Raw genomic sequence first — 26,858 nt, 5'->3', positions numbered from 1 at the left:
GGCCCTGGCTGATGCTGGTGTGTCCGGGGACACCGGCAGTGAGCGGCTGTCGCGGAGACGCTGACGGAGGCTGCGACGTGGCAGTGATGCAGCAGCTGCTGCGGGCAGGAGAGGGCAGCAGCCTCGGCAGCACCGGCAGTTCTTTAGAGAAACTGCGAGATGACAATGTGCAGAGGCCCTGGGAGCAGTGTACAGAACTCCAGAGCAATGCACAGAGCCCGTGGGGTGGTGTACAGAGCTCCTGGAGATATGCACAGAGCCCTTGGGGTGGTGTACAGAGCTCCAGAGCGATGCACAGAGCCCTGGGAGCAGTGTACAGAGCTCCTGGAGATATGCACAGAGCCCTGGGAGCAGTGTACAGAGCTCCAGAGCGATGCACAGAGCCCTGGGAGCGGTGTACAGAGCTCCAGAGCGATGCACAGAGCCCTTGGGGTGGTGTACAGAGCTCCAGAGCGATGCACAGAGCCCTGGGAGCAGTGTACAGAGCTCCTGGAGATATGCACAGAGCCCTGGGAGCAGTGTACAGAGCTCCAGAGCAATGCACAGAGCCCTGGGAGCGGTGTACAGAGCTCCAGAGCGATCCACAGAGCCCTTGGGGTGGTGTACAGAGCTCCAGAGCAATGCACAGAGCCCTGGGAGCGGTGTACAGAGCTCCAGAGCAATGCACAGAGCCCTTGGGGTGGTGTACAGAGCTCCAGAGCAATGCACAGAGCCCTTGGGGTGGTGTACAGAGCTCCAGAGCGATGCACAGAGCCCTGGGAGCGGTGTACAGAGCTCCAGAGCGATCCACAGAGCCCTTGGGGTGGTGTACAGAGCTCCTGGAGATATGCACAGAGCCCTGGGAGCAGTGTACAGAGCTCCAGAGCGATGCACAGAGCCCATGGAACAGCGTACAGAGCCCCTGGAGCACTGTGCAGAGCCCCAGAGCAATGCAGAGCCCTGGGAGCAGTGGATGGAGCCCCTGGGGCAATGCAGAGCCCTTGGAGCCGTGCACAGAGCCCCCAGAACAAGGCACACAGCCCCAGAGCAATGCGTTGAGCCCCAGGCACCTGCAGGCAGCTCCATCTGGGTGAATCCCTGCCTGGCCCCTGGCAGGCGGCTGGAAAATAGGTCAGGCAGCTGCCTCAGAAATCTCTGTTCTCTCCTGGAGCTGCACAGGGGCACCAAGGCTGCTCTGAGTGGGACTGGGTCGCAGTCCCCCAGCCCCAGGAGCTCTGCAGTGCTGTGGGGGCTGTGGCTGCTGCCCCCTCCCTCCCTGGGTAAGGCTTTTTCTGGTGGTGACAGAGGGACGTGCGGCGCAGACCATGGGCCACGCTGCAGCCTCCCAAACCACAATCTCTTAATCCAATTGGTGCCTCTCCAAAGTAGCTCATTTCGGTATTTTTAAAATGCACTTGGTTTTACATTGCAGGCTGTCCGGAGTTGGGCAGGGCCAGAAGTGGAGAAACAAAAAAAAAAAAAAAAAAAAAAAAAAAAAAAAAAAAAAAAAAAAGAGAAATATGTATATTCAGCACTTGGAGAAGAAATAACTGCAAGTGGCCCCAAGCAGGGAGGTGGGTGCAAGGCAGGGGCATCACAACCCCTTGGGAGCAGGGGATGTGCACACACACACAGAAGCACAGGCCACCTCTCCCCACGCTGTGCACCCAGCGATCCCAACCTGCAGCTGGAGGAGCCCGGGGACCACCCGGACCCCTGCCAGCAGCCAAGGGCCTCAGCAGCACCCCAAGAGCAGGAGGGTGGCCGAGGAGGGCCCCCAGCCAGCCCAGCCCGGGTGAGCACAGGGAGCCTCCCTCCTCCTTCCTGCCGGGGAAGCACGCTCAGCCCGCGGCTGATGCAACCGCACAGCAATCGGGCAACGGGCCCGGGATGGGCAGGATGCTGCAGCCACAGCCAGCACCAGCACCCTCCATCCGCGGGGTGGCTGCAGCATCACCCCTACAGCGGCCCAGCCCTCCCTATCGACAGCAGCAGCCTCCCCTGGCTGCTCTCCCTTTCTCAGCCCTCGGCACAGCAGGGTCTCGCTGACACTCCCGGCGCGGTGGCACCAGCCAGGATGCCCCCGTGCCGTCTCTGCACAGGCAGGAGGTGATGCAGCCACCCTGCCAGGGTGTCCCCGCACCCCGGGGCTACCTCTGGCTCCACATCTGCTTCGTAAGCGTCCCCGGGGCCGAGGGGACGTTTAGGAGACAGATGAGCCCGCGCCGCCTCCGCGAGGGGCCCCGCGGGCTCAGCGCGGGCGCTCTTCCGGCAGGACAGTGGATGGCAGGCACGCTGCGTCCCCCGGCCCCCCGTCCTCACTCACTCGAGGCCCCCGGCTTCTCCTCCGCCCTGGGGGGCTCCGCGGGGTGCAGTTTGCACTTGGAGGGGGAGTGGCGGACCACGGAGCGGGACGGCCGGGCAAAGCACGAGGTGAGGGACTGGGAGCTGCAGTCACACGCCGTGTCCTGCAAAGATAGACAGGGCACAGCGGAGTTAGAGGGGTCAGGCACCCTGTCCCCCGCCACGGCGGGACACCCCGGGGGGCTCTGTGCCTCGTTACCTCGCTGGCTAGGGCCGAGATGAGGTCGGGGTCCCGCAGGGCTGCGTCCTTACTGCCCTGGCCAGGGGACGAGGGCTTGGGGTCCTCGCAGCTGCCCTGCTTGAGGACCTTCTTGTTCAAGACACGGGAGATGTTTTCGTGGTGGGTGGTGGGGCTGGGGTGCTCAGCTCTCTTGCTCTCTTCCCCGGTCGCCTCCTTCTTCTCCTGGGGGGCAGTGGGGCTCTGTGCCCGCCCGCAGACGTTCCTGAAGAACTCCTGCACGAGGCCGTACTTGGGTGCTTCGGGCTTGGCCCGGCTGCTCTCAGGGCAGCCCGGCTTCCAGATGGACTCGGTGCTGCCCGCGTGCTCCACCACGCTGAACAGGCTGGACAGGCCATCGTTGATGTTGCTGAGGACGGGGCTGTCGCGGGTGGTGGTGGAGCGGGCCCAGGCAGAGCCGTTCTGCTTGCTCTGGTGCAAGTTCCACAGGCTCCTGTCCTTGGAGGCGTCCAGCTTGGAGGAAGACCTCCTCTGGAGCTTTGGAGAGCCGTATTTTGGGGAGCAGCACGGCCGCTCGATCCTGGAGTGGACCTTATCCAGGGAGGAGGAGATCTGCTTGCTGCGCACGGACACGAGCGAGGAGCTGCGCGGGGACCAGCTCTTGCCGTGCATGCCAGCGCCGCGGGGCAGGTCGGTCTGCAGGCCCACGCTCACCGTCTGGATGGTCTGTGTGCCCACGTGGGCCAGCCCCACGGTCTGGCTGGAGGTGCTTTTCACCTTCCTCTCGAGCGAGCTGGAGCGGATGGCCTGGCGCACGCAGTTGGTGATCTCCTTCATGTCGTCGCTCATGTTGCCAGAGATCTCCAGGTCGTGCAGCGAAGAGGGGAAACGCGGCACCGGCGGCACGGCGCTCTCCCCCGTGCCACCATCCAGCAGCTCCTGCTGCTGCTTGGAGAAGTTGCACAGCCACTGGCTGTAGGTGCCCTCGGCGCTGGCCGACTCCTCCGGCTCCTTGGGCTTGGCCATGGTGAACAGGAACCCGGGCTCGATCATGATCTTGCCCTCCTTGTTGTGCACCAGCGGCGCCTCCAGCCGCCGCACCACCGGCGGGCTGTAGTAGATGCGGATCCCTGTCTTGTCGGGGGCCGTGTAGCTCCTCTGGATTTGTTTCTGAGCTGGGTCGTGCCCAGAGAGGCTGCTTGCCCGTGAGTAGTCCCAGGAGGAGATGCCCAGCTTCTCCTTGGCCAGGCTGTCGGGGACAGGTTGTTCGATATTCACATATGTACAGTTGGAGGGAGGGAGGCTGGCGCTGTCCCGGATCCCGTTGGGCAGCATCTGGGTGGTTGAGGATGACTTTTTGCACCGGGCATGGTCACCCAGCCCTGGCATGGTCTTTCCAGAGAGGTAGGGTGAACAGTCGAGCAAGCTTTCAAACTCTGACATGGAGGAAACAGACTTGGTCCTGTGGGAGGAGACAGGATAGGGATCAAAACAGGGCAGGGAAGGGGATTGGGGGACAGCTGAGACACTCTGCTTCCACCCCAATGGGACCTTCCTGGGCACCCAGTCCTGCTCCTCACAGGGATCCCTTTGCTTCCAGGACTATCATGGAACAGGGTTGCATCTCCTCTGTGACTCTCAGGGATGTTAAGCCCTCTATGTTCCAGGGGATATGGAGGCACCAGCACACTCACCTTTTGAGGTTGGTTCCCTTGGCTTCTGCTTCAGAGATTGTCTCCTTGTCTGTGATTTTCTCATTGAGAACCTAGGAGGGCACAGGAGAAAGCTCCAGGGTCAGAAGGCACAGGACCAGGGCACAGAGATGGGCTGGAGCTCAGGTGCTGCATCCTGCTCCCCTCCAGCACCACCAGCTTCCCCACACACCGAGGCACAGCAGTCCCAGGACTGCATGGGGCTTGCTACAACCACATCTATTTAAAATCAGCTTTTTATAACCCCACAAAAGCTCTTGGAGATTCAGCCGTGCCCTTCATGCTCTCATTCTCCTGGTGTTCTCCCTTGCAGCCTCATTTGCTGTTTAAAGGGGTGTTAATTTGGGTTCACACATCCTCCAATCTAACCCTTAGCACAGATGTGGGCCCTAAGAGCATCCTGAGAGCACTCCACCCTCTCTTACTTACCTCTTTCCAGTTGCTGCCGTGCTTCTCCATTTCAGAGTGCTTCAATGCCCATGGATTGGATCCTTTCTGCAACTGGAGAATGCATTGGTCACTCAACAGGTGCAACACGAGCCTCTCTGGGCAAGCAAAAGCATGAAACATTCTCGGGGCAAGCAGCAGAGGCTGGAGGACACGTGCAGGATGGGGGACACCATACCTGGTTGAGTTTGTTCTGCAGGTCCTTGGCTTGCTGCTCTGCCTGCTGCTGCTCCTCCTTGAAGCGAGCCAGCAGCTCCACCTTCTCCTGGTTCCAGTTCTTCTCGCTGATCTGCAGCTGCTTGGTGAGGTCCATGACAGCGCTGTAGGACTCAGCCAGGAGATGCTGGTGCTCCTCACGCTCCCGCTTCAGTGCCACCTTCCAGTCTGGCAGTGCACGCTCTGCGATCCCTTTGCCTGCCTTTGACTCCAGCTGTGGGGACACAGTAGTGGCTGTGAGGGACCCAGGGCTCCAGTGTGGTGCTGGACATCTCCAGCACACAGGCAGGGCTGCAGGCATCCCTCTTGCCAGTGCCAGTCCCATGCTGCCAGGCTGGGCAATAAGCATATCCACAAGGACGTGACACACAACATGGCTTGCCAATGGCTTGCAGCCACATCATGCCAGCTGGCCAGCAGATGGTCAGCCAGCAGGACACAGGCTGAATGTCCTGCCTGCCTGGCTGTGCTCCTGCCTGCAGGACACGGCTCCTGGAGAGGGGCACCATCACCTGAGCAGCCCCCAAGGATGCAGCACCAGTGGGGCGGTGCCACCATAGCTGCTCTGCTCGCTTTTGAGGAGGAGATATGGGAACTGGGGACTCATGCTCTGCCAGGAGAAATCCTGCCTGGAAAGTGCTGGGGAGCAGAGCTGATGTGCAGCCATGGGCTGCTGTCAGCACAGTGTGAGTGGAAACCTCTCAGCACTGGGAGGGCAGGGCTGAGGGACTGGTGGGACTCATCCTACAGGCAGGAGCTTCCCCCACTGCCCAGGCTGCCCTCCCTCCACCTCCTGCCTTCCCTGCAGCCATGCATCCCTTCTGCAGCATCCACAGGGATGCTGTGCTGTGACTCAGGGTGGGGGAGAGGTGGGCTCTGAGGCTGCTCTCAGCTGCCTGTCCTCAGGGGGGATGCTGAGCCCCTGTCCCGTCCCACCCTCCCCAGACAGGGAATAAAGAGCATCCTCTGCTGCTCCACAGGCAGATTTCCCTGCCAGCCCCGTTGCCATGGAAACTCTCCTGCCTGAGTGGCTGCTAATTAAGATTCCCACAGTGCCACCCTGCTCCCAGCCCAGCGCTTGGCACAGGGCACAGGCAGGCCCCCAGCCCCCCAGCAGGCACGGGGGGTGCTCTGCCAGCCCACGGGGTGCCCAGGGCTCCCACCTGGGCGATGTGGCACTTGAGCTCAGCACGCTCCATCTCCCAGGCAGCCTTGGCCTTGGTGAACTGCTGCTGCAGCTCGCTGGCACCGCGCCGCTCCTCCCGCAGCTCCGTGCACAGCTCCTTCAGGGTCACCTTCATGTCTGCCAGAGTCTTGATGCACTCGTTGGGCTGCAGGAGAACGGGGGTGAGCACAGGCAGCACGAGGGGACTCTGTGGGAGCTGTCCTCTCTGCAGGCTGCTGCCAAGGTGAGGGACAGGGGAAGCCACCAGGGCAGGGGACCATCCCCACCCAGCCATGCGTCCCGAGAGGAGCCACCAGCCCATGCCATACAGCCACAGCAGGGCCTGATCCTACCCTGATCCACCCCCTGGGCTCATGGGGACCCTGCTCACCGTGTTGGGAGTCCAGGTGTCCCCAGCACACATCTTGTTGTCTGCCTGTTGCTGTGGGGCTAGCTCCTCCTCTTCCAGCAGCAGGTACAGCTCCTTCATGCTGTTCACCTGTGGGTGACACCGTGGCTGGGGTGATATGGGGACCCACAGCCCCTGGGCAGGATGGGGGACACCCAAACAGCCCTGGGCAGGGCAAACAGGCATGAGGGACACACCCAACAGTGTGGTCTCCCCTCCATGACAGCCCACTGTACCTCCAGAAAGTCCTCGCCCTCATTGTGCACCACCTTGCCCTGGCGCCAGCGCTTGAGGAACCACTTGAGCTTCATGAAGAGCAGGAGGAAGCTCTGCCTGAACTGCTGGGACTCCTGCACCAGCAGGTTCTTCTCCTGGCTCCAGAACTTCTGCTCCAGCCGCCTCTGCAGGTTGAGGCTCTGCAGCTCAAACTCCCGCCGCAGCAGTGCTTTCTGGTGGTCCTCCTTCAGCTGGGGAGAGACGAGTGGCTCCAGGACAAGCACTGGTGGCAACCATGTGATGCTTCCCACCCAGGGTCTGCGCTGAGCCTGGTGCCAGCCCCATATCCCCATCTGGGGGAGCTTCACCACTCTGGGAGCATGCTGGGGACGGGGGAAGCCCTGCATGGCTCCATGTGCAAGGAGGAGTGTGCTCAGCCTTGAAAATGGGATATGAGCCTGGTGCCAGCCTCATATCCCCATCTGGTGAAGCTGCACCACTCTGGAGCTTGCTGGGGACAGCAGGGCCATGGGGGAAGCCCTGCATGGCTCCATGTGCAAGGAGTGTGCTCAGCCTTGAAAATGGGACGTGCTGTGTGTGCTCCCAGTGACACCCAGGTCCCCAAGTGGGTCATAGGGCTGAGGCTGGAGGTGGCACTGCCATGGTTTGAGGACAGCTGTCTCCCAGGGGCTGAGGCTGTTCCCTACTCACCTGGCAGATCTTCTGTGAGAAGTTGTCCACCTCGTCCTTCCTCAGCTGCCTCTCCTGTGAGAGCTGCTCCTGCAGCCCCCGCAGGCTCTCGTTGGCCTCGGACAGCACCAGCTGCAGCTCCTTCATCTGTAACAGCGCCAGAAGGGGATGGCAAAGCTGCCCTGCACTTCCCCATGTCCCCAAAGCCTGTCCCACAGCCCTGTGGCCGAGGGGACACGGCTGCCAGGCTGTGCCATACCTCGGTGGCGTAGGAGTCGTTCTCCTCAGCCCGGCAGGGTTTGTAGCTCCGGGCGTGGGTGGGGTCCGTGTCCTTGGCGTGGGGGATGCGGAAAGGGTCGGCGTCCCTAAAATCAGGCTGCTGCATGCGTGGGCAAGTTAATGAGAACAAACCAAAAGAGCGGGAAGGGAGAAAAAAAAACAAAACAGAAAACAAAACAATGGGTCTCCGAAACAGTAAAGAACTACAAGACAACAAAAAGGATGAGGAGGAGAAGGAGCTTCATCACCATGGCGGGAGACAATGCGGAAACCAAAAGGAAACACAGGATGAGGAGACACGTGGCCTGGATTGTTTGGGGAAAGGGGAAAAAAGAGAGAAAGAGGGAAAAAATGTGCAAACACCAGTTACGGTGCCATGCAGTGACTGGGGGAGACTGGGACCTCGGGCTGGGGGGACCACATGCAGAACAATAGGACTCTGAACAAGGGAGTGTGCTCCAGAAAGGGGCTTGTGCCTGCAGCCCCCACCACCACTGACACCCCTGGCACGAGCTGGCACCCCTGAGGACAGTGGGACAGCAAGGCATGAGCTGCTCTGCACTGCTCCTAAGGTGTTCTCCCCTGGATGCAGATTTGCTCTGAAGCCTTTGCTCTCCAAATTACCCTGCCTGGGTGTTTCTGGGGATGGAGGATTCCTCCAAGTGGGGTCCCTGCAATTTGGGCTGCTTTTGGAGGCTGCAGGCTGCTCTCCTCCCACCCCCAGCTCATCCCCAACAAGTAAAGAACTTCTGAAACACAATGTTGGGCTAAGCCAGGGAGAGCAGCCAAAACATCAGTCCCTGCTAAGGTGGGATTGCACCTGAGAGCCCCTGGTCACAGACAGGGCAGCCTTGGCACAACCAGCCTGTGCCAGGATGCCCACTGCCTCCTGCCCTGGGCACACTCTGTTGGAGCAGAGTCCTACCTTGTCCCCGGTGCCACTGGCATGCAGTGAGGTGTTAGTTTGGATTTTGCTCTGGAGAGGCAGGAGGGAGGTTACAGTGGGGATCAGGGTTTGCTCCGTTAAAGCAGGAGGAAACGTGGTGGCAAATAAAGCGGCAGCTGCTGTGAGGGATGTGGGAAGAAGCCATACCTGGAAGTCAGAGACATGCTCTTTGGTGACATCGTGGCTGCTGGGGCTGGAGAAGGGGAACGAGTCCGTGTGCTCCTTGAAGCCACCGGTGAGGTGGTCCACCTTCCTCACGAAGCAGCCCAGGTCCTGCTGGAGCACGCCCAGCCTCATCAGCAGCACGTTCATCAGCTTGGCATCGCTGGGGCTGTCACCACCGCTGCCCACCGCCTCGCCCAGCAGCACCCCCGCACACTCATTGTCCAAGCACGCCTTCAGCCCCGCCGTGAACCCGTTGGCATCCGAAATCAACACGTCGATCGCTTTACTGACCAGCGTCGCCTGGTCCCGGATGCCCAGCAAGGTCTCCAGGTCCTTGGGCTTGAGCAGTTTGGCAGGGCCATCGGGCACCTTCCCGGTGCCCAGCCCCCTGTCCTGCCCGTCAGCCTCGCCGCTGCCCACACCGTCCCTCCAGCCGGCGGTGGGCACGCACTGCGCCGAGTCGCCGGCCTCGGCATCGGTCTCCAGCATGGGCCGGGTGCTCTGGCAGGAGGCCAGGTCGCAGCGCTGCAGGTTGGAGAGCAGCACCCTGTTCTCGTACTGCAGCTTCTTCACCTTGCCGCTGAGCTCGCTGATCTGCACCTTGGCCGTGGCCAGCTCCTCCTGCGAGGGCTCGCTGACCACCGAGCAGCTGTCCTCCGACAGCGTCACGTCCAGCTCGTGCTCCGACTTGTACTTGCTCAGCTCGCTCAGGAGCAGCTTGTTCTGGTCCTCCAGCTCCAGCAGCGAGCGCCTCAGCAGCTCGGCCTCCTCCTCCACGAACTGCAGGTGCCGCCGCAGCTCGGCCACCGTGTCCCCCGCGTCCCCGGAGACGCCCGCCAGGAACCGCGCGTCCTGCCCCGGCAGCTCCCTGTCCCCCTGGCCCTTCATGTCGTCCATCTCCGCCCGCAGCCCGCGGTTCTCCACCTCCAGCTCCACTATCCTCCTGCTCAGGATGTTGGCTTCCTCCTCCACCAGCTTGAGGTGGACCTTCAGCTCGGCCTCGCGGGAATGGGGGGAGTCAGCCAGCTCCTCCACGGACAGGGAGCTGTCCAGGTCACCATAGAGGGACCTGTACTTCAGCAGCTCCTCCTTCATGCCGTCGTTCTCCTTGGCCAGCTTGGTCAGCTTCTTGCACATCAGGGCTGATTCCTCCTTGGCAAAATGCAGCTGGCACTTCAGGTCTGCGCTGTCCTCCTGGGGACCCAGAGGGGGTGGGTGTTAGAAAGATGCTCTCAGGAACCATGGTGATTCCCAGAGAGCCCTGGGGACATGCCATCTGTCACAGACATCCTTTATGAAAAATCCTTTCCTTAAGATTTTTCCTCCTGAGAAGCTAAGAGGCCTCAGGAACTAAATGTAAACAACGATTATGTGCTGCTGTGGAATGCAACAGGTAAATCTTTGATTTCCCCATGCTGGATGTTTGTAATTAATGGCCAATCACAGTCAGCTGGCTCAGACAGAGAGCCGAGCCACAAACCTTTGTTATCATTCTTTGCTATTCTATTCTTATCTAGCCTTCAGATGAAACCTTTTCTTCTATTCTTTTAGTATAGTTTTAATGTAATGTATATGATAAAATAATAAATCAGCCTTCTGAAACATGGAGTCAGATTCTCGTCTCTTGCCTCATCCAAGAACCCCTGTGAACACAGTCACAGCCACCCTCCCATGCCAGTCATCCCAGAGAAGCTGCTGGCTCTGCTCCTGGAGGAGGAAAAGCTTTGAGATCCATCCTGGAGACTTTCAGGGTGAGCCTGGAGATGGGACAGGATGCCCTGGATGAGGAGACCCATGATGTGGGTCTTGCCCCAAGAAGGACATTGAGCCATCAGCAGGGATGTAAAGACCAAGTCCAGCCAGATCCACAACAGGACAGAGGGGAAGGGAAAGATCTCAGGACTCCACAGGGTTTTTAAGGCTTTCTCCCCAAAACTGCTACTGAAATGCCCTCATCAGGGCTCTGCTTCTCTCACTCAGCCCCCACTCTCATCACAGGGCAGAGAAGCTGCTGAAAACCTCTCCAAGTCCCAACCCCCAGCCTTGCTGCCACCACCTTGCCAGGGCACTGAAAACCCAGGCAAAGCCTCATCGTTCCCTTCCCAAGCCCCTCTGCTTCCCAGGACTGTTTCTCCATGTGTTCTTTTTTTATTCAGCAGTTAGGCTCTTGGCTGCCTGCCCAGCCAGACCGTTTCTCTGCTCTGGGAGCTTTTTGGATGGCGGACCAGGATTTCCTGACGTCCAGCTCGCAGCTTCCCGTGCCCTGGGGTCACCCGAGTGCTCTGAGCTGTGTTGTGGTCACTGCCAGGAGGGGACTGGCTGGGCAGTGCCCCTCACCTCACTGCGCCCACTGCAGCTGGGCAGTGCTGGGGGTGGCTGCTGGCCCTGGTACCCCTCTGCCTGGCTGAACTCACCCCATTTCCCCCTTCCTTGGCTGGAAAAAACAAGCTGTCCCCTTCTTTGGGTGCTCTGCACCCCCAGCCACACCCATGCTCACCCCAAACCCCACAGCAGTATTTACTCTGCTGATTCCCTGCACTGCTCATAACAAGGCCAGGGGTGATGCAAAGGGGGGGTCCCATGAGTTTGGGGTGTCCTTTATACCCTCAATGTCCTGCAGTGACCACAGGAACCACCCTGCTGCACTTCCATGCTTGTGCACCGGGACACGACCTCACTAAGGAGCATTAAAGCTGTGCCCCCCTAATTAGGTGAGGAGATTAGGGGAGGGCTGCTGTGGGCAGGGCAGACATGACCTCAGTTCCTGTTTCTCCAGGGGGAAAAAAAAAACAAACAGCAACCCAGTGTGTCCCTCTATGGCATCAGCAAAGAGACACACACAGGTCCCCAAAACCACCTGGAGTGCTCCTGGGGTCTGGGGAGACCTCAGTGTTGAGTCTGTCCCCACCCAGCTCCATTTTTGGGGAGTGCTGAAGCTCAGCCAGCACAGCCAGGCAGGAAAGGGGCCCAGGAAGCCACAGATGAGTCACAGCATCTGTGCCACAGGGCCACCAGCCACAGCTGAGCAGGGACAAGGAGCCCATGGCGGCCACATCCAGGGGCATCTGCACCCACCTGGGGAAGCCCAGAGTTCCTGGAACACTGGTCCAAGCACAACTGGGGCCACCCTGACCCCAAGCTGAAGGGTCTTAGCTCCATAGGGAAGCACAGGGGCTGGGGTTGTTTCCTGCCCCAGGAGGAGGCAGATGAGGGGCTCAGCCTCAGGAAGGGAGAGATGGAGGAGCTCCCTCAGCTCAGGGCAGAGCTGGCTGGAAGTGCTCTCTGGGGAATTGAGGGCAAGGATGCTGGGACCATCAGCTGGCCAGAAAGGGCTCTGAAGAATGGAGTTAAAGGGAGGTGATAAATAAAGACTGGAAGGGAAAGTCTTTGAGGGCCTGGGGGTCTCTGTCCTGTGGCTGCACAGAAGGGCCTGTGCCAAGAAGGACACAGGTCACCCAAACCCCTGGGGCTGCTCAGGGCTCCTGCTGGCAGACACTCAGCACCATGCCAGGAGTGTATTTCCATCATCTGCCTCCATGTCCCAGCTTTGGGGGAGCAGATCTGTTCCCCAAAATAAACCCTTCAGGTCTGTTGCCTTTGAAAGAGGATTTCTCCTCTTGCCTTTCTATCCCTGCAACAGCAGCTCTGCCTCTCCAAGCCCTGGTAACAGCATTAGTGAGTCACAGCAGCTCAGCTCAACAGCAAGTGACAGCTCAAATCCTGCTGCCACTGGCAAATCCCCTGAGAGGGCAGGAGTGCTGTGGCCTCCAGCCATCCCCACAGGGACCCTCTGCTCCCCCAGACCCTGGGAAGCTCCCAGGGCACCCTCAAGCACAGCTGGAGGGACACAGGCTGCAAGAGCCACAGGAGCAGGAGCAGCTTGGCAATGTCAAAGCCAAACTCCTTCAGCTCCTTACACAGGGAAAGGGTTAAAGGCACTGCTGCTCCATTGATAAATGAGACAAGGGAGCGAGTGAGGACAAAGAGGATGGCCCAGCACATCAATCCCTCCCTTATGCAGGGGCTCTGAGAGGCAGGAAAGCTCTGCAAAGCCCTGCAAGGGGGGGATGGCACTGCCATGCCCGGATTTGCTCCAGGTCTGGGCTCAGTGTCCAGCTGGCACCATGAGCTGGGGATTGGGGGTCACTGTGGCATGCCCTGGGTGCTCAGGTGATACCCTGGGGGCTCAGGTGATGCCCTTGGGTGCTCAGGTGATACCCTTGGGTGCTCAGGTACTGATACCTGCACTGATGGCTTCTTCTCAGTCTTGCCCAAGGAGCGAGAGCTCCGCTTCTTCAGGGAGTTCTGCAGGAAGAACAGAGAGTTATGATGGCCCTGCACCCCAGCAGTGACAGACAGACAGATTCAGTGTGCATGGACATTGGTGCTGACATTCCCAGGTGCTCCTGGACCCCAGGAGAACACCCTAGCCCTGGTGTTCCCTTTGCTTTGAGGCAGCTGGGCTGGCAAGCATGCATCATGAGGTTTGGTCAGAAATTCCCCCTGCAGGCAAAGGAGCAGTGCAAAAGCAGGAGTGAGCAGGAAATGAGCCATGGAGAGTGGAGAGGCTGAGTCACTGTCCCTGTCAGGGCTGGATGCAGCAGGGAATCCAGCCCCCAGGCCAAGGGACAGCTCTCAGGACATTCCAGTGTGGGAGCAGCAGATGATGACATTCCCCATCACCTCCCCAAGCAAGGGAAATGTGCTGCTCCCTCAGCAGCATGATGCTGACTCTGCTCTCAAGGTCACAAGGGGACACAAGGGACAATGTCCAGGCTAGTGAGGACAGCTGGGAGGTGGGGAGGGCAGCAGAGCAATAAGGCAGAGCAAAAACATGGTCAAAATGGAGATGCCCAGAGCAGAGCCAGTTATCTGGGGAAAGACCCTCAAGAACAACCACAGAGCCTCCCATGAGTGCTGGCTGATCCATGCAGCTGCCCTGGACCTCTTTCCAAGCTGGTGCTGAGGCCCCCAGCCAGAGAAAGCAGCTGTGAAATGTAAGCTGCTGCCTGTGCCAAGGTGCAGGGCTCCAGGCTTTCCTATTAAGGCCACGACCATGCCTGGAGCTGCTGGAGCTGCAGAGCCTCTCCCAGGGGCTGCTGGTGCCACATCCCATCCCTCACCCCCACCCTGCTGGGGACTGCAGCTGGCAAAGGGCAGCTCCAGGAGCCCCAGGCACAGCACCCTGGGGCAGATGTGGCTGTCACTGCTCCACCCTGGGAGCAGCCTCGGGGTGCCCTCAAAGCCAAGCTTGGTGTGGCAGGCTTGGCATGGGGTACCCAGATTGATCCCACTTTTTCTGACCTCTTCAGGAGACAGGAGAGGGGAAAATGCCTGTGCCTCTGGGAATGATCCCCTAAAATTATCCAATTATGGGAGAAACCTCTGGGAAGGGAGGGATAATCAGCCCCGAGGGGTGAGTGCAGCCCTGCACAGCCCCTGGCTCTGGCTGCTAACAAGCTCTGCCAGGCTCTGTGCCCTGCAGCAGCAGGGAGGAGGAGGGCTTTTAGCTCACTTTGTCTCATGTTTGCCTAATTAGCACTCTGCAATCAGCCAGTAACCCCGACGCCCTTGCTAGCCTGGGGGTGTGCCATGCTGAGCTTGGGGACCATCTCAGAGCCAGCAGTGTCCCCAGGGCTCAGGCAGCTGCAGGAGGGGCTGTGTCCCACCCCAGCCCCTTCAGCAGTGCCTGCCTCTCAGAGCTCCCCACAGAACCATTTTCCCTGCCTGTTTTCCTGAGCTCCAGCCCAGCTCCCACTGCTGCCATTTGTTATTCAGCCCAGCTCCCAGCTGCAGGGAAACCCATTTCACGGCTGTTAGCAGGGCTGTGCAAGACACCAGAGTGGGGGACGCTGCTGAGTGTCACCAGCACGGCCACGGCTGACAGGGATGGCTGCAGCTGGATCCTGCAGCCTCCCAGGAGCTGGGCTTTTAGCAGGGATGGCCCCAGAGATGCCGAGCTGCCTGTGCAGGAAGCACAGTGGGGGAAGTGAGAGCCTTCCCTTGGCTGTGCCTCCTCCTCCACACTGCCCTGAGGCTCAGCCAGAGCCATCCCGAGGCTCCCCGGGGACCAAAGGCATCCTGGGCAGTAGGGAAGTGGGTTACAAGGGCTGCAGTGGATCTCAAGTCCATGCTGTCACCAGGATGCCTTTCCTGTCGCTGAGATTGACACAGATCCCAGTCACAAGCTGGTTCCAAACAGAGCATGGCATGGAGTGCCCTGGACCCGGGCATGTGGGTACATTTGTGGCTGCCCAGGGCACAGAGGGGATTGTGCACCCACCCAGCTCCACAGCAGCACTGGGACACTGCAGGATGCAGCCAGCAGCAGGCTCTCTGCCAGGGACAGGGACCCCACACATCATTTGGAGCTTTGCCCAGATGGAATTGGGCACGGCCCAGGGCGCTGGGCTGAGCAAGTGACCAGGGACATATAAAGTGTCCCCAGAGCAGTGGGGAAGTCCCAGAGGCCCCCCTGGCTGGGGCAGAGCCAGCAGGGTGGGATGGAGCACGCCGAGGGCAGGTGCTGCTCGGGTTTCACAAGCATCTGTAGCACGGTTTGGGTTTCAGTGACTCAGGCAGGGCTGGGGGATCCCATGATGCAGGGCCAGGACGCCTGCTATGAGCAGAGCCTCGGGGACACCTCCTGGTCCCACTCACCTCTCTGAGCTTGTCCATCTCGTTCTGCACCACCTGCTTGGCCAGCTCTGTCTCGATGAGCCGCTGGCGCAGCTCCTCGTTCTCCTCCTCCAGCCGGATCCTCTTCTTCTCCACCACTTCCAGCTCATTGTGGAGCCTCACTGAGACGTCCTTGGCCACCTGGGGACACAGCAGGGCTCTCCTCAGACTGGGCACAGTGTGCAGGGGGCTGAGACTCCCGCTCCTGGGCACCCACAGTCCTCATGAGGACATCACCAGGCAGTTACTGAGACCCTCCGGGGGAGATTCTGGTCCTTGTGTCTGTCCCTGCTGTGACTGCTCTTGTTCCTTCACCAGCTGCAAGGCTGCCCTGCATCCCCATCCCCTGGCCAAATCCTGCCTTCCCCAGCCCTAGCATGATGCTGGGAGACATTAATCACCTTTCTCCCATACCACAAAGCTGGAGAAGCCCCCAGCAGGCTGGAAGAGCTGGTAGGCAGCAGCAGAGCAGGCAGCCTGTCACTGCAGGCAGCAGCTGTGCTGGCCAGGAGAAAGAGGAGCTGCTGCATCACATTACAGAAAAAGCAGCAGCTGTCCCAGGGTGAAGAGTGCCTACATCCCCCCCAGAGCATCTCCTTTCCAGATCCCTGCACAGCAGCACTCCCCAGCATAAAGGGAGCTTAATAACACAAAACATCCACTCCTGCATTTGCAGGACAGCAAAACTTGTCCCAAATGCCACTGCTCTCCTGCACAGCCTGGGATATGAGCACTGTGGAGGCAGCAGCAAGCCCTGCTGCAGGATCTCAGGCCATGGGGCTGGGCTCTGCTCCTCCGAGGATGGGCTGTGCTTTCTTTCCCAGAAAGGGAGAAGCTGGAGGGGGTGTTTCTGGCAGCAGCCACCCAAGCTGGGGGGGAGCTGATGCTGATGGGTGGTTTGGGGAGGGGATTGGGGCCCCAGCAGGGATGGGCAGCGAGGAGGGTTCACAGCCCAGCACTTGTGGCACGTCTTGGCTCCAGGACTGGCTGTTTTCTGCTCAAAAAACAAAGCCAGTCCTCGAGCTGTTGCACATCCATCCCGAGCTGTCTCTGAGTGCCACCGCACCCCCTCTTGGCAGCAGGCTCGCTGGTGAGAGCCCTCAGCAAACACTCACCAGGCTCCTGGAGGGCAAAGCAACGTCACCCTGCAGAAATCCTCCTGTCCCTGCCCCAGCCCCGCGTGCCACCATGCCTGGGGCTCTGCAAGGTTTTCCTGAAGGCCGAGAGAAGCAGCTCCCAAGCCTGCAGGGTCCTGGTCCCCACCCTCCATCCTGCAGTGGTGGCCCCATCACATCCCCACAGGAGCAGGACAAGGGAGCTCAGCCCCAGGGCACAGGGCTGGGCTGGGCTCCAGCCTGCACAGGATGAGCCTCACATATTTCAGGCAGTTTCAGGCACATTCTCAGGCAGTGCTGGCCCTCTCCACCACCAGGACCCCCTCAGACCTGTGAGCTGAAAGCACTGCTCCCCACTTCCCACATCAACACCTCTAGCAGGGAATTATAACGCCTCCAACCAAACAGCACATCCTCACAAACTGCACATCCTCACAAACTGCACATCCTCACAGAGCTCCCTGCGCCCTGACATCCCCTGCCCACAACTCATCAAAACCCCCTTGTGGAGGGTGTCTGGGCGGGGAGGAGCCCTCCCAGGCTGACCTTGACGTCCTGCTCGAGGCTGTGGATGAGCTCTCCGTCCACCTGGCCGGTCTGTGCCACGCGCAGGCTGCGGCGCTCGGCCTTGCGCAGCCGGTACTGCAGGATGCGGCACGTCTTGCTGGCCTGGTCCAGCTGCTGCCTCAGCTCCTGCAGCTGGTACACGTCCTCCTCCATGTAGACATCCCGCATCTCCAGCATCTCGGCGCGCAGCTCCTCGATCTCATCCTGCAGGGAGATGGTGGGTTAGACCATGCAGCTTGCTCTGCTTGCTTTTTGCCTGTGACACCTCACTATGGCTCTCCATCCTCCATCCATCCATCCATCCATCCATCCATCCATCCATCCATCCATCCATCATCCATCATCCATCCATCCATCATCCATCCATCCATCATCCATCCATCCATCATCCATCCATCCATCCATCATCCATCCATCCATCCATCCATCCATCCATCCATCATCCATCCATCCATCCATCCATCCATCCATCCATCCATCCATCCATTCATCCTCTCCTCCATCCCTCTATCTATCCATACTCCATTCATCATCCATCCATCCATCCATCATCCATCCATCCATCCATCCATCCACCATCCATCCATCATCCATTCATCCATCCATCCATCCATCCATCCTCTCCTCCATCCCTCTATTTATCCATTCATACTTCATCCATCCATCCATCCATCCATCCATCCATCCATCCATCCATCCCTCTATTTATCCATTCATACTCCATCCATCCATCCATCCATCCATCCATCCATCCAACCCTCTATTTATCCATTCATACTCCATCCATCCATCCATCCATCCATCCATCCATCCATCATCCATCCATCCATCCATCCATCCATCCATCCATCCATCCATCATCCATCTATCCATCCATCCATCCATCCATCCATCTATCCATCCATCCATCCATCTATCCATCCATCCTCCATCCATCCATCCTCCATCCATCCATCCATCCATCCATCCATCCATCCATCTATCCATCCATCCATCCATCCATCCATCCATCCATCATCCATCCATCCACCCATCCATCCATCCATCCATCCATCCAATCCATCCACCATCCATCCATCCATCCATCCATCCATCCATCCATCCATCCATCCATCCATCCATCCATCCATCTATGACCCATTTTCACAGGTCTCCCAGCCCCTGGCCAAGCCCAGTCCTTGCAGAGCAGGCTCAGAGCCAGCTGGATGCCGTCACCCAGGGGTGAGCCAGTCACGCGGGGGGGAACAGCCAACAAAAGCGCCTGAGAGTCTTTGTGGTAAAAGAAAGAGGAAGGTGGGGGAGGGAGAGGAGCTGCAGGAGCAGCTCAGGCAGCAGCCACAGGGAGAAAAAATTAGGTTATGTTTGGAAAAGATGTGTCAGGGAGGCAGGCGAGGGAAGGAGGAGACGGCAGGCGAGGACAGCTCTTAGGGGAGGCAATGTGGGGACATGAACCAGATGCCACCAGTGCTGGGGACCAGAGGCTGCCTCTTGTTTTGCCACCAAGCAGCAGTCCTTGGGCTGGGTCCCTGTTCCACCTCTTCCCAGCCTCACCGGCTCTCCCAGTGAGCTCCTCCAGCACAGCAGAGCCTCTGGCACGGAGCAGTGGCATCAGTGCCACAGCAGGGCCAAGGGTGACATCCTGCTGGCACCAACACTGACCCAGAGCCTCCTCTGGGGATGTGGCACACGACTGCTGTGGGGTCCCCAGTGCCACCTCCTCATCCAGAACCAGACTGTGGTCATGGGGATGCTCAAGGACTGTCCTGTGGTCCCTGGGGACTGACCAAGCTCTGTCCATGTCACCATGAACATGGTGCCAGCCCAAATCCCCCAGGCAAACACTCCACCCACAACACCAGACCCAGTGGGACCAGGGATCCCTCCAGAGAGGGATCAAGCATCTGCCGTCCTGCCAAAACCCCTGCCACTAAAGACTCCTGACACTGCCAATGCCACTGCCACTTGAGAGTGGCTCACACTGCCACTCTGCACTGTGCCACGGTCAGGGAGGGAACAAAAGGATGTGGCACAGGATTGGGGATGCTCAGCCCTGATTCCCCCTGGGCAGAGGGGACAGAGGACTGTCCCCTCATTGCTGTGACAGTGCCCTAAGCCTGAGATGGCAGCTCTGTGCTGGCTCTGCCAGGCGCTGGCACAGTGGCTGCCACACTCGCCCTGCCTGACAAAGCCCCAGCTGCAAGAACTGCCCGAAAGGAGCAGCCAAGCCTGGGGAAAGGGCCTGCAGCTGCAGGGACGAGTCACAGTCGCTCACTGTTGGCTTTAAACACTTTGTAACAAAGAAAGAACCTCAATAAAACAATCCCGGATTATCTCCTGGCCTGGGAGCCCGGTGGCACCACGGCCACCAGGGTCCTGCCACCCTCTGCTGCTCTGCTTCCACTCAGGGGGTCCTGAGAACAGATCTGCCTCTGTTCTGTCAGAACACAAAGAGCCCCGAGGCTCTGAGATGAGCACAGGGGGTCCTGGGGACAGACAGGCTGCTCAGGGACAGCCAGGGACTGTGAAGGGATGTGAAGGGGCATCACTGCAGACATGTCTGAGAAAACCTCCTGGACAGGTGTGAAACCGCCCAGGGACAAACCACACGTTCCTGCAAGGGCTGGCATGCACCATGGGGTGACAAACTCGATGGGAATCCCCCACCAGCACTGCCACCTCCTCACCCTGGCAGGGCCACAGCAAAACGCCCATAAAGCAAACCAGGAGAGCTGATCTGTGGCATGTATTCCTTGCAGAGCTTTTGTAAATAAAAAGGCATTGTGGATTGCAGGTGAGCAGGCACACTGCAGCGGGTGAGGAAAACCCTTCCTTTCACCACCAAGGAATCGTGGCTTGCATACAACTGCAGTCCCCCTTCAGTGCTCACCATTCCAGCTCTCACTTGCCATGTGGCTTTCCCAGGCAGCAGCTGAGCAGGGCAGGGAGCAGGGACCTTGGAAAAAACCCAACCACATCTTGCATTTGCTGGAAGAAAGCCTGGCCTTGCCCTGCCGGCTAAGAGCTCCTGCTTGTTTATGCTCTGGGTTGTAGCAACCGCTATTTTAGGGGGAGGCTGAGTCCAGCCTGGGCAAAGCCTGGAAATGCAGCCAGGGAGTGGGGCTGGGGGGATCTGCAGCACAGCAGTGCCTGTCTTTGCTCCAGCTGCAGGAATTCACCCACATCCATAACCTGATAAATCCTCTGAGTGCATGCAGCAGGCATCCACAGCCTGCCCCAGTTTGCCCCACGGAGGTAGAGCATGCTGCTAAGCCACAGTAAAGGGATTAGGATTGGAGAGTGGAAAAATGCCAGGGAGAGAGCTTGGAGGACAGAGCTGACCTGCTCAGGCAGCACATGGGGTGCACTGGGGTTCCCTCACAGCTTCAGGGGTGTGTGATGGCCACAGAGCCTGACCCTTTGCACATTTTCTGGAATTGATACCTAACCCAGCAAAAACTCGAAAAAAATTGGATTAAGGTGAGGGCAGAACGAGGAGAGGGGAGGAACCCCACAGAAACATCCCAAATTCAGGGGTGGCATTGAGCACTGTAAGCGATGTTAAATGAAGTGTGACATGGTGCCAGGTGGGCAACACTGAGGAGGAGACAAATTACTTCTCTCCACCACAAATACCCCTGGGACTGCCCTGCTGCTCCATCACCCTGTAAACAACAGAATGCCCATCCCTATGGGAGTCACAGCCTCCCAGCACCCATGGGCTGCTCCCCTGCTTGTCCTCCAGGATCACCCAGCACTGCACCCTGCTCACCCCATCTCTGCAGCAGCAAAGATTTCACAGGGTTTTCCAATTCAAAGATTTTTTTTTTTTTACACCAGAAATTTCCTGTCTCGGAAAAAACGCTGGGAAGCTGCAGTCCAGAGAGACTCATTTGAACGCCCCAGGGATTGTGTGCAGAAGCAAACAGCCCATTTCGTGGCTGCAGGAGCCAGGTTATGCTCAGTGGAGGAGCTCAAGAGACAACCTACCTTCATCCTCCTCTGCACAAACCTCAGAGACACTGTCTGTCCCTGGGGAGATCATTAAGGAAGCTAAGGAGCGGAAAGGTGGGATGCAAAGTGCCTGTTTGCAGCTCAGGAGAAAGAAACCATGCATTTTTAGGGCAGGAGGAGGCAGCAGCTGTGTCCACACATGCACTTGAAGGACATCAGCTCTTTCAGGCAGGGCTGAGCTTTGGGGTGATGACCCTGAGCAGTGACAGGGCAGGAGAGGGACCAGCGGGGATGGTAGAGCACACCTCAGAGTGCAGACCACACCAGAAGCAGAATTAAACCCTCAGATCTCCTACCCAAGCCTGACTTTGGCTCCTGCAAGGATGCAGCAAGCTCTGAGCAGAGAGGGAGCACACACTGAGCAACCCAGCAGGACCTGCTATCTCCAAGGAGCAGCAAACAGCAAGGGACACACAACAGCCTCATGCATTGCAGCCATGGCTGGCTGTGCCTGGCTGATTATGGCAACCTTGGCAGGCAGGGCTGAGCTTTAGGGTGATAACCCTGAGCAGCAGAAGGACAGTGGAGATGGCAGAGCACACTTCAGAGTGCAGACCACACCAGAAGCAGAATTAAACCCTCAGATCTCCTACCCGAGGAGAGTTACACGCTGGCTTTGGCTCCTGCAAGGATGCAGCAAGCTCTGAGCAGAGAGGGGACACACACTGAGCAACCCAGCAGGACCTGCTATCTCCAAGGAGCAGAAACCAGCAAGGGGCACACAACAGCCTCATGCAGCTCACCCACTGCTGGCTGTGGCAACCTTGGCAGGCAGGGCTGAGCTTTGGGGTGATGACCCTGAGCAGTGACAGGGCAGGAGAGGGACCAGCAGAGATGGCAGAGCACACCTCAGAGTGCACACCAGACCCCTTACAGGTTGCAGAAGCAGAACTAAACCCTCAGATCTCCTACCTGAGGAGGGTTACACGCTGACTTTGGCTCCTGCAAAATGCAGCAAGCTCTGAGCAGAGAGGGAGCACACACTGAGCAACCCAGCAGGACCTGCTATCTCCAAGGAGCAGCAAACAGCAAGGGACACACAACAGCCTCATGCATTGCAGCCACGGCTGGCTGTGCCTGGCTGATTATGGCAACCTTGGCAGGCAGGGCTGAGTTTAGGGTGATAACCCTGGGCAGAAGGACCAGTGGAGATGGCAGAACACACTTCAGAGTGCAGACCACACCAGAAGCAGAATTAAACCCTCAGATCTCCTACCCAAGGGGAGTTACACGCTGACTTTGGCTCCTGCAAGGATGCAGCAAGCTCTGAGCAGAGAGGGGGCACACACTGAGCAACCCAGCAGGACCTGCTATCTCCAAGGAGCAGGAACCAGCAAGGGACACACAACAGCCTCATGCAGCTCACCCACTGCTGGCTGTGGCAACCTTGGCAAGCACAACCAAGCAGCAGCAGTCTGCCCATGGAGGATGGGCAGCATTTTGGGGGGCACACCCTGCAGTTTCCCCCCAAACCTCAGCAGAGGAGGAGGAAGGGTGGGAGCAGGCTGGCTGTGAGGCAGAGGAGCCTTTGTGCAGAGCTGGCTGTGCTGGCAGGGCTGTGCCTGCGGCTGGCCCCGTGCAAAGATGGGGATTACAGTGCAGGAGAGCAACAAGCACGGCTCCCTCCCAGATTACAGCACAAAAGCAGCAGCTTTCAATTAACTCTGAGCAGGCAGCCCGGCAGGCAGCACAGGGAATTATGCCTGAATTTGCTAGGGGGGGGGTGGGAGAAAAAAGAAAATCCAGAGGAGATTTTTAAAGGAAACTGCCCAGGGTGCTCAGGTATGGGAGATGCAAAGGGAATGCAGGAAATGCAGCACACCACAAGCCCATGGCAGGGTGCAGTGGGTGAAAGGATGGGCAAGGCACACCCATGTCACACCCAGGGGTTTCTCTGGGTGCATTAACAGCAGCTCTGACAGCAAACACTGGCCATCCATGTCGTGCTGGAGCTCAGTGCAGCAGCCTGTGTATTCATCCCTGCCTCTGGCTGGCATGGCAGCTCCCCCTTGGTATAGGGAGTGAGGGAAAAAAATCAACATTTCTCAGCTTTACACCTGGCCCCATAAATTACCAGGCAAACAGCTGGGGGCTCTCTGCAGCCCATCCCATGTTGTGCAGCATCCAAAAAGGCAAGGGGCTGCAAAAGCCCTTGCAGGGTGGCTGCTCGACAGAACTCTGCTCCCCAGCTCTGCAGGTGGCTGCTGGGGCTCCCAGGCAGGGCAGGGACTCAGTGCCAACCAGGCTGCCCAGACACAGCCCCCAGTAACCCTGTGGGCGCTCTCAGAGAGCCCTCGCTGGTGGCATGACCACCTTGGGGTAAACCCAGCCACATTAAATGTCTGTCCACAGAGCTGGGAAATGCATGTGAGCCCCAGGGGATGTGGGATGGCTCAGGGAGGGAGCAGGAGGGGGACAGCAGCAGGAAAGGGCACTCAGCTCCCAGGGTTACACGGCTCTTGCCCAAACCCCTTCCTTTGCAGAGCAGAGGGAGAGGCTTTGCAGGCATCCCCTCCCTTGCTCCAAACCCTCCCGTGCCCACTCTTTGTCTGCCCGTCCCTCTGCAGCTGCTGCCGTATCACATCTCACATTTTCCAGCCTGCTGAGCAGGGCTGGGAGCTGCTCTCCATCACACAGCTCAGCAACAGCGAGCTGGGGCAAGGACACCGAGCCACCTCCTCCCTCCCTCCCCTCTGAAAACAGCCCTTTTTGGGGAAACACTCAGAATAACCCCTCCAGGGGGGTCACAGCAGGTGCAGAGAGCTGAGGGCAGCGGCAAGAGGAGATCCCAGCACAGCCAGAGCAGGAGGATGAAAGCAGAGCCTTGCACAAATGCGGGGCGCACAGAGAAATGGGTGAAATGTGCTTAAACAAGTGGGGTTTGTATGGCAGCTGAGGGAGGATGGGACGTGAGCTGGCACTGCTGGAGCTCTGCTGGGAAGCTCCCAAGCCCAGCGTGCATCACACGGGTGTAGTAGCACCACACACGTCTGGCTCGTGCCACGACGTCACCAAAGCCCTCCCTCCCCACCCCCAAAAATCCTCATCTCGCTCCAAACACGCACTGGCGCTGATGAATACGTGAGAAAAATATTCATCTGCAGCTTTTTGGGTGAGTCCTAGGATATAAGAGTCACCTGGGATAAGTCTGATTCATCCACATCCGAGATGGGCAGTGCCAATCCCTCGGGTTAGGGCTTAATTTTTGTTTTTAATCCTGAAATGCCTGAATTTTTAGCACAGATGGCACAAGCCAGCACTCTGCTGCAGCCCAGCCCAGTTTCCTGCTCCTTGCTGGAGAAACCAGGCAAATCTTCCAACATTTTTTGGAGCACGAGAGGTGTGTGCTCTGGGCTTCTGCCCAGCTGGAGCCAGGGCAGCACCCCAGCCACCTCCTGCTCCAGAGTTAGCAGAAGTGAGCTACAGCGTGGAAACACAGATATAAGCAGAATGCACATGTCCTGGCAAAGAAGGGATGATGGCAGCATCCCCATGGCCATTCCTGGTGCATGCCTCCAGCAGTTCTGCCCTCTCCCACTGCCCCTGGCCAGGGGGTTTCAGCTGCCAGCCCTCAGGACAGGTAAATCACTCACTCCCTGCTGGCCTGCAGCTTGCCAGGAAGGAGATCACGTGGCAATGGAGGAAGCAGGAATGGCAGCACTCGTTCTTGGAAGCCCAGGGGCCTCATCTGTATTTTTCCAGCTCCCAGTAAATCAAAGCCTTTAAGCTGTTGCTGCTAATTTTGGCAGGAGTTGGGACAGCAGCCGTGCACTGGGGCTTTGCTGATGGACAAAGGGCCTGATTGAGCATCACCCAGTGCATCACCCAGTGCCCACCTCGGGGCTGGCATCCTGACACTTCCACAAACTTGGGCAGCAGCAGAGGAGAGCTGGCCTGACTTGCAGCCTGCAGCACCCAAAGAGCAGCTGGGGAGCCCTGGTACCCAGCCCTGAGCTTGCCAGCAGCTGACTGCCCCAACAGCTCAGCCACAGCTCCACCAGGAAGGAGAGCAGAGGGCACCACATCCCTGCAGCCACCCCAGGACGTGGCACCTCGTGGGTGCTGGTGCCCACCAGGCTGGTGTGTGATGATGGCTCAGCGTCCCTGTCCCCTCACAGCACGTCTGCCCCTATGAACCAGGCAGACCTGGAAAATGGCCCCAGGGAGCAGAGGAAGCAGCGGGAAGAAGAGAGCTGGAAAATGTCCCCAGGGTCTGGCAGCAGCAGGGGGAGCAGCACGGAGCCATGCCCACTGCCAGGCCATGCCCAGCTGCACGGGGTCAGGTTATGCCACACTGTGTCCCAGGCTGAGCACATCCATGCCATGCTGAGCTGTGCCAGCCCAGGCTGTGCCAAGCCTTGCCATGCTAGGCTTGGTCGTGCTGCACCCAGTGTGCTGTGCCAGGGCAAGCCATGCCCAGCTGGGTCACGCCTGGCTAACCTGGCCCACGTTGTGCCAAGGCTGCCCTGTGCCAAGCCGTGCCATGGAACACTGAGCTGAGCAGTGCCACACCACGCTGGACCATGCTGTGCCAAGCTGAGCTCTGCTCTAAGTTCAGCATGGCCATGCCAGGCTTAGACAAGCCAGGCCCTACATCCAGTCATGCTACACTGTGCCAAGTCAAGCCGAGGCACAGCGTGGCAGGCCAGCATTCCCTGGCTGTGCCATGCTCAGGGATGCCATGCTGGGCTGAGCCATGCCAGGCTGAGCTGAGCCCTGTGCCCAGCCATGCCCTGGCATGCTGAACTGCACCAGGCTGGACCCGAGGATGCTGTGCCACACGGAGCTACACCCTGGGATGCAGTGCCATGCCACATCATGCCATTGCCAGGGATGCTGTGTCATGCTGAGCCATGCTGAGCCATGCTGTGCCATGCCATGCCGTGCTGTGCCATGCCATTACCACTGCCAGGGAAGCTGTGCCACGCTGCACCGTGCACAGGGATGCCACGCTGTGATAACCACGGGTGCTGTGTTGTGCTAAGGGATGCTGCACCATGCTGACCCCTGCCCTGGGATTCCACCCCATGCCATGCTAAGGCCAGGGCTGCTGCACCATGCTGAGCCATGCCCTCAGATGCCCGGCAAAGCTCTGGCGACTTTAAACCACTCTATAGCCAGGGGATGCTCACCCTGACTGACCCGTGCCCTGGGATGCCATGCTGTATCACTAATGCCCAGGGATACCGTGCCACACCGAGCTGTGCCACGGATGCCACGCCGAGCCGTGGCGGGGATATGACTGCACACAGAGACGTGGCAGGGATGCCACCCCGAGCTGTGGCAGGGATGCCACCCCGAGCCGTGCCCACCTTGAGATAGTCGTTCTCGGAGCGCAAGTCCTCCAGCTCGCGGAGCAGCCCGTCGGTGCCGGCGTCCAGCATCTCCTCGGTGAGGTCGGAGAAGGCGAGCGAGGTGCTGAGCTGCAGGCGGCTGCTGGCCACGGAGGCGGCCGAGGGCTCCTCGGGCAGCGGCGACGCCTCTCCGGCCGAGGGCGGCGGCGGCGGGGCGCTGCCCGGGGACTCGCCATCGCTGCCGCTCAGCCCCAGCTCCAGCGACAGCAGCTTCGCCTCCTCCGAGGCGCTGCAGTCCGACACCTCCGAGCTGCTGTCGGTCAGCCCCGAGCCCGGCCCGGGCGCGGCGGGCACCGAGCGGGGTCCCGAGCCGCTCCTCCTGGCCGCGGGGGCCGCCGTGTCGGCTCCGTGCCGCCGGCCCTTGGGC

General features: G+C 59.2%; 1 protein-coding gene across 3 annotated transcripts; it reads right to left on the bottom strand.

The window, feature by feature from the left end:
* Nucleotides 1–512: 512 nt before the first annotated feature.
* On the bottom strand, nt 513–26,722 carry SOGA1 (suppressor of glucose, autophagy associated 1). Of its 3 annotated transcripts, none has more exons than XM_058036160.1 (16): nt 26,450–26,721; nt 17,106–17,330; nt 15,427–15,585; nt 13,009–13,071; nt 8,749–9,960; nt 7,636–7,755; nt 7,398–7,523; nt 6,707–6,937; nt 6,453–6,560; nt 6,060–6,227; nt 4,859–5,110; nt 4,663–4,734; nt 4,216–4,286; nt 2,543–3,983; nt 2,306–2,447; nt 513–1,412 (listed from the first exon to the last, which is right to left on the bottom strand). In XM_058036160.1, the coding sequence occupies exons 1-16, from the start codon at nt 26,519–26,521 to the stop codon at nt 1,384–1,386; spliced, it is 4,491 nt and encodes a 1,496-aa protein (XP_057892143.1). In that variant the 5' UTR covers nt 26,522–26,721; the 3' UTR covers nt 513–1,383. The 3 variants fall into 3 exon arrangements, with proteins under 3 accessions (XP_057892143.1, XP_057892142.1, XP_057892141.1); XM_058036159.1 differs by having other exon boundaries at nt 7,636–7,752; nt 26,450–26,581; XM_058036158.1 differs by having other exon boundaries at nt 513–2,447; nt 26,450–26,722.
* Nucleotides 26,723–26,858: the final 136 nt, after the last annotated feature.

The sequence above is a fragment of the Melospiza georgiana genome, chromosome 17 (assembly GCF_028018845.1).
Source record: "Melospiza georgiana isolate bMelGeo1 chromosome 17, bMelGeo1.pri, whole genome shotgun sequence".
Classification (NCBI taxonomy): domain Eukaryota; kingdom Metazoa; phylum Chordata; class Aves; order Passeriformes; family Passerellidae; genus Melospiza; species Melospiza georgiana.
Note: the sequence above shows the minus strand (reverse complement) of the source record. Positions and strands in the feature narration are given on the sequence as shown.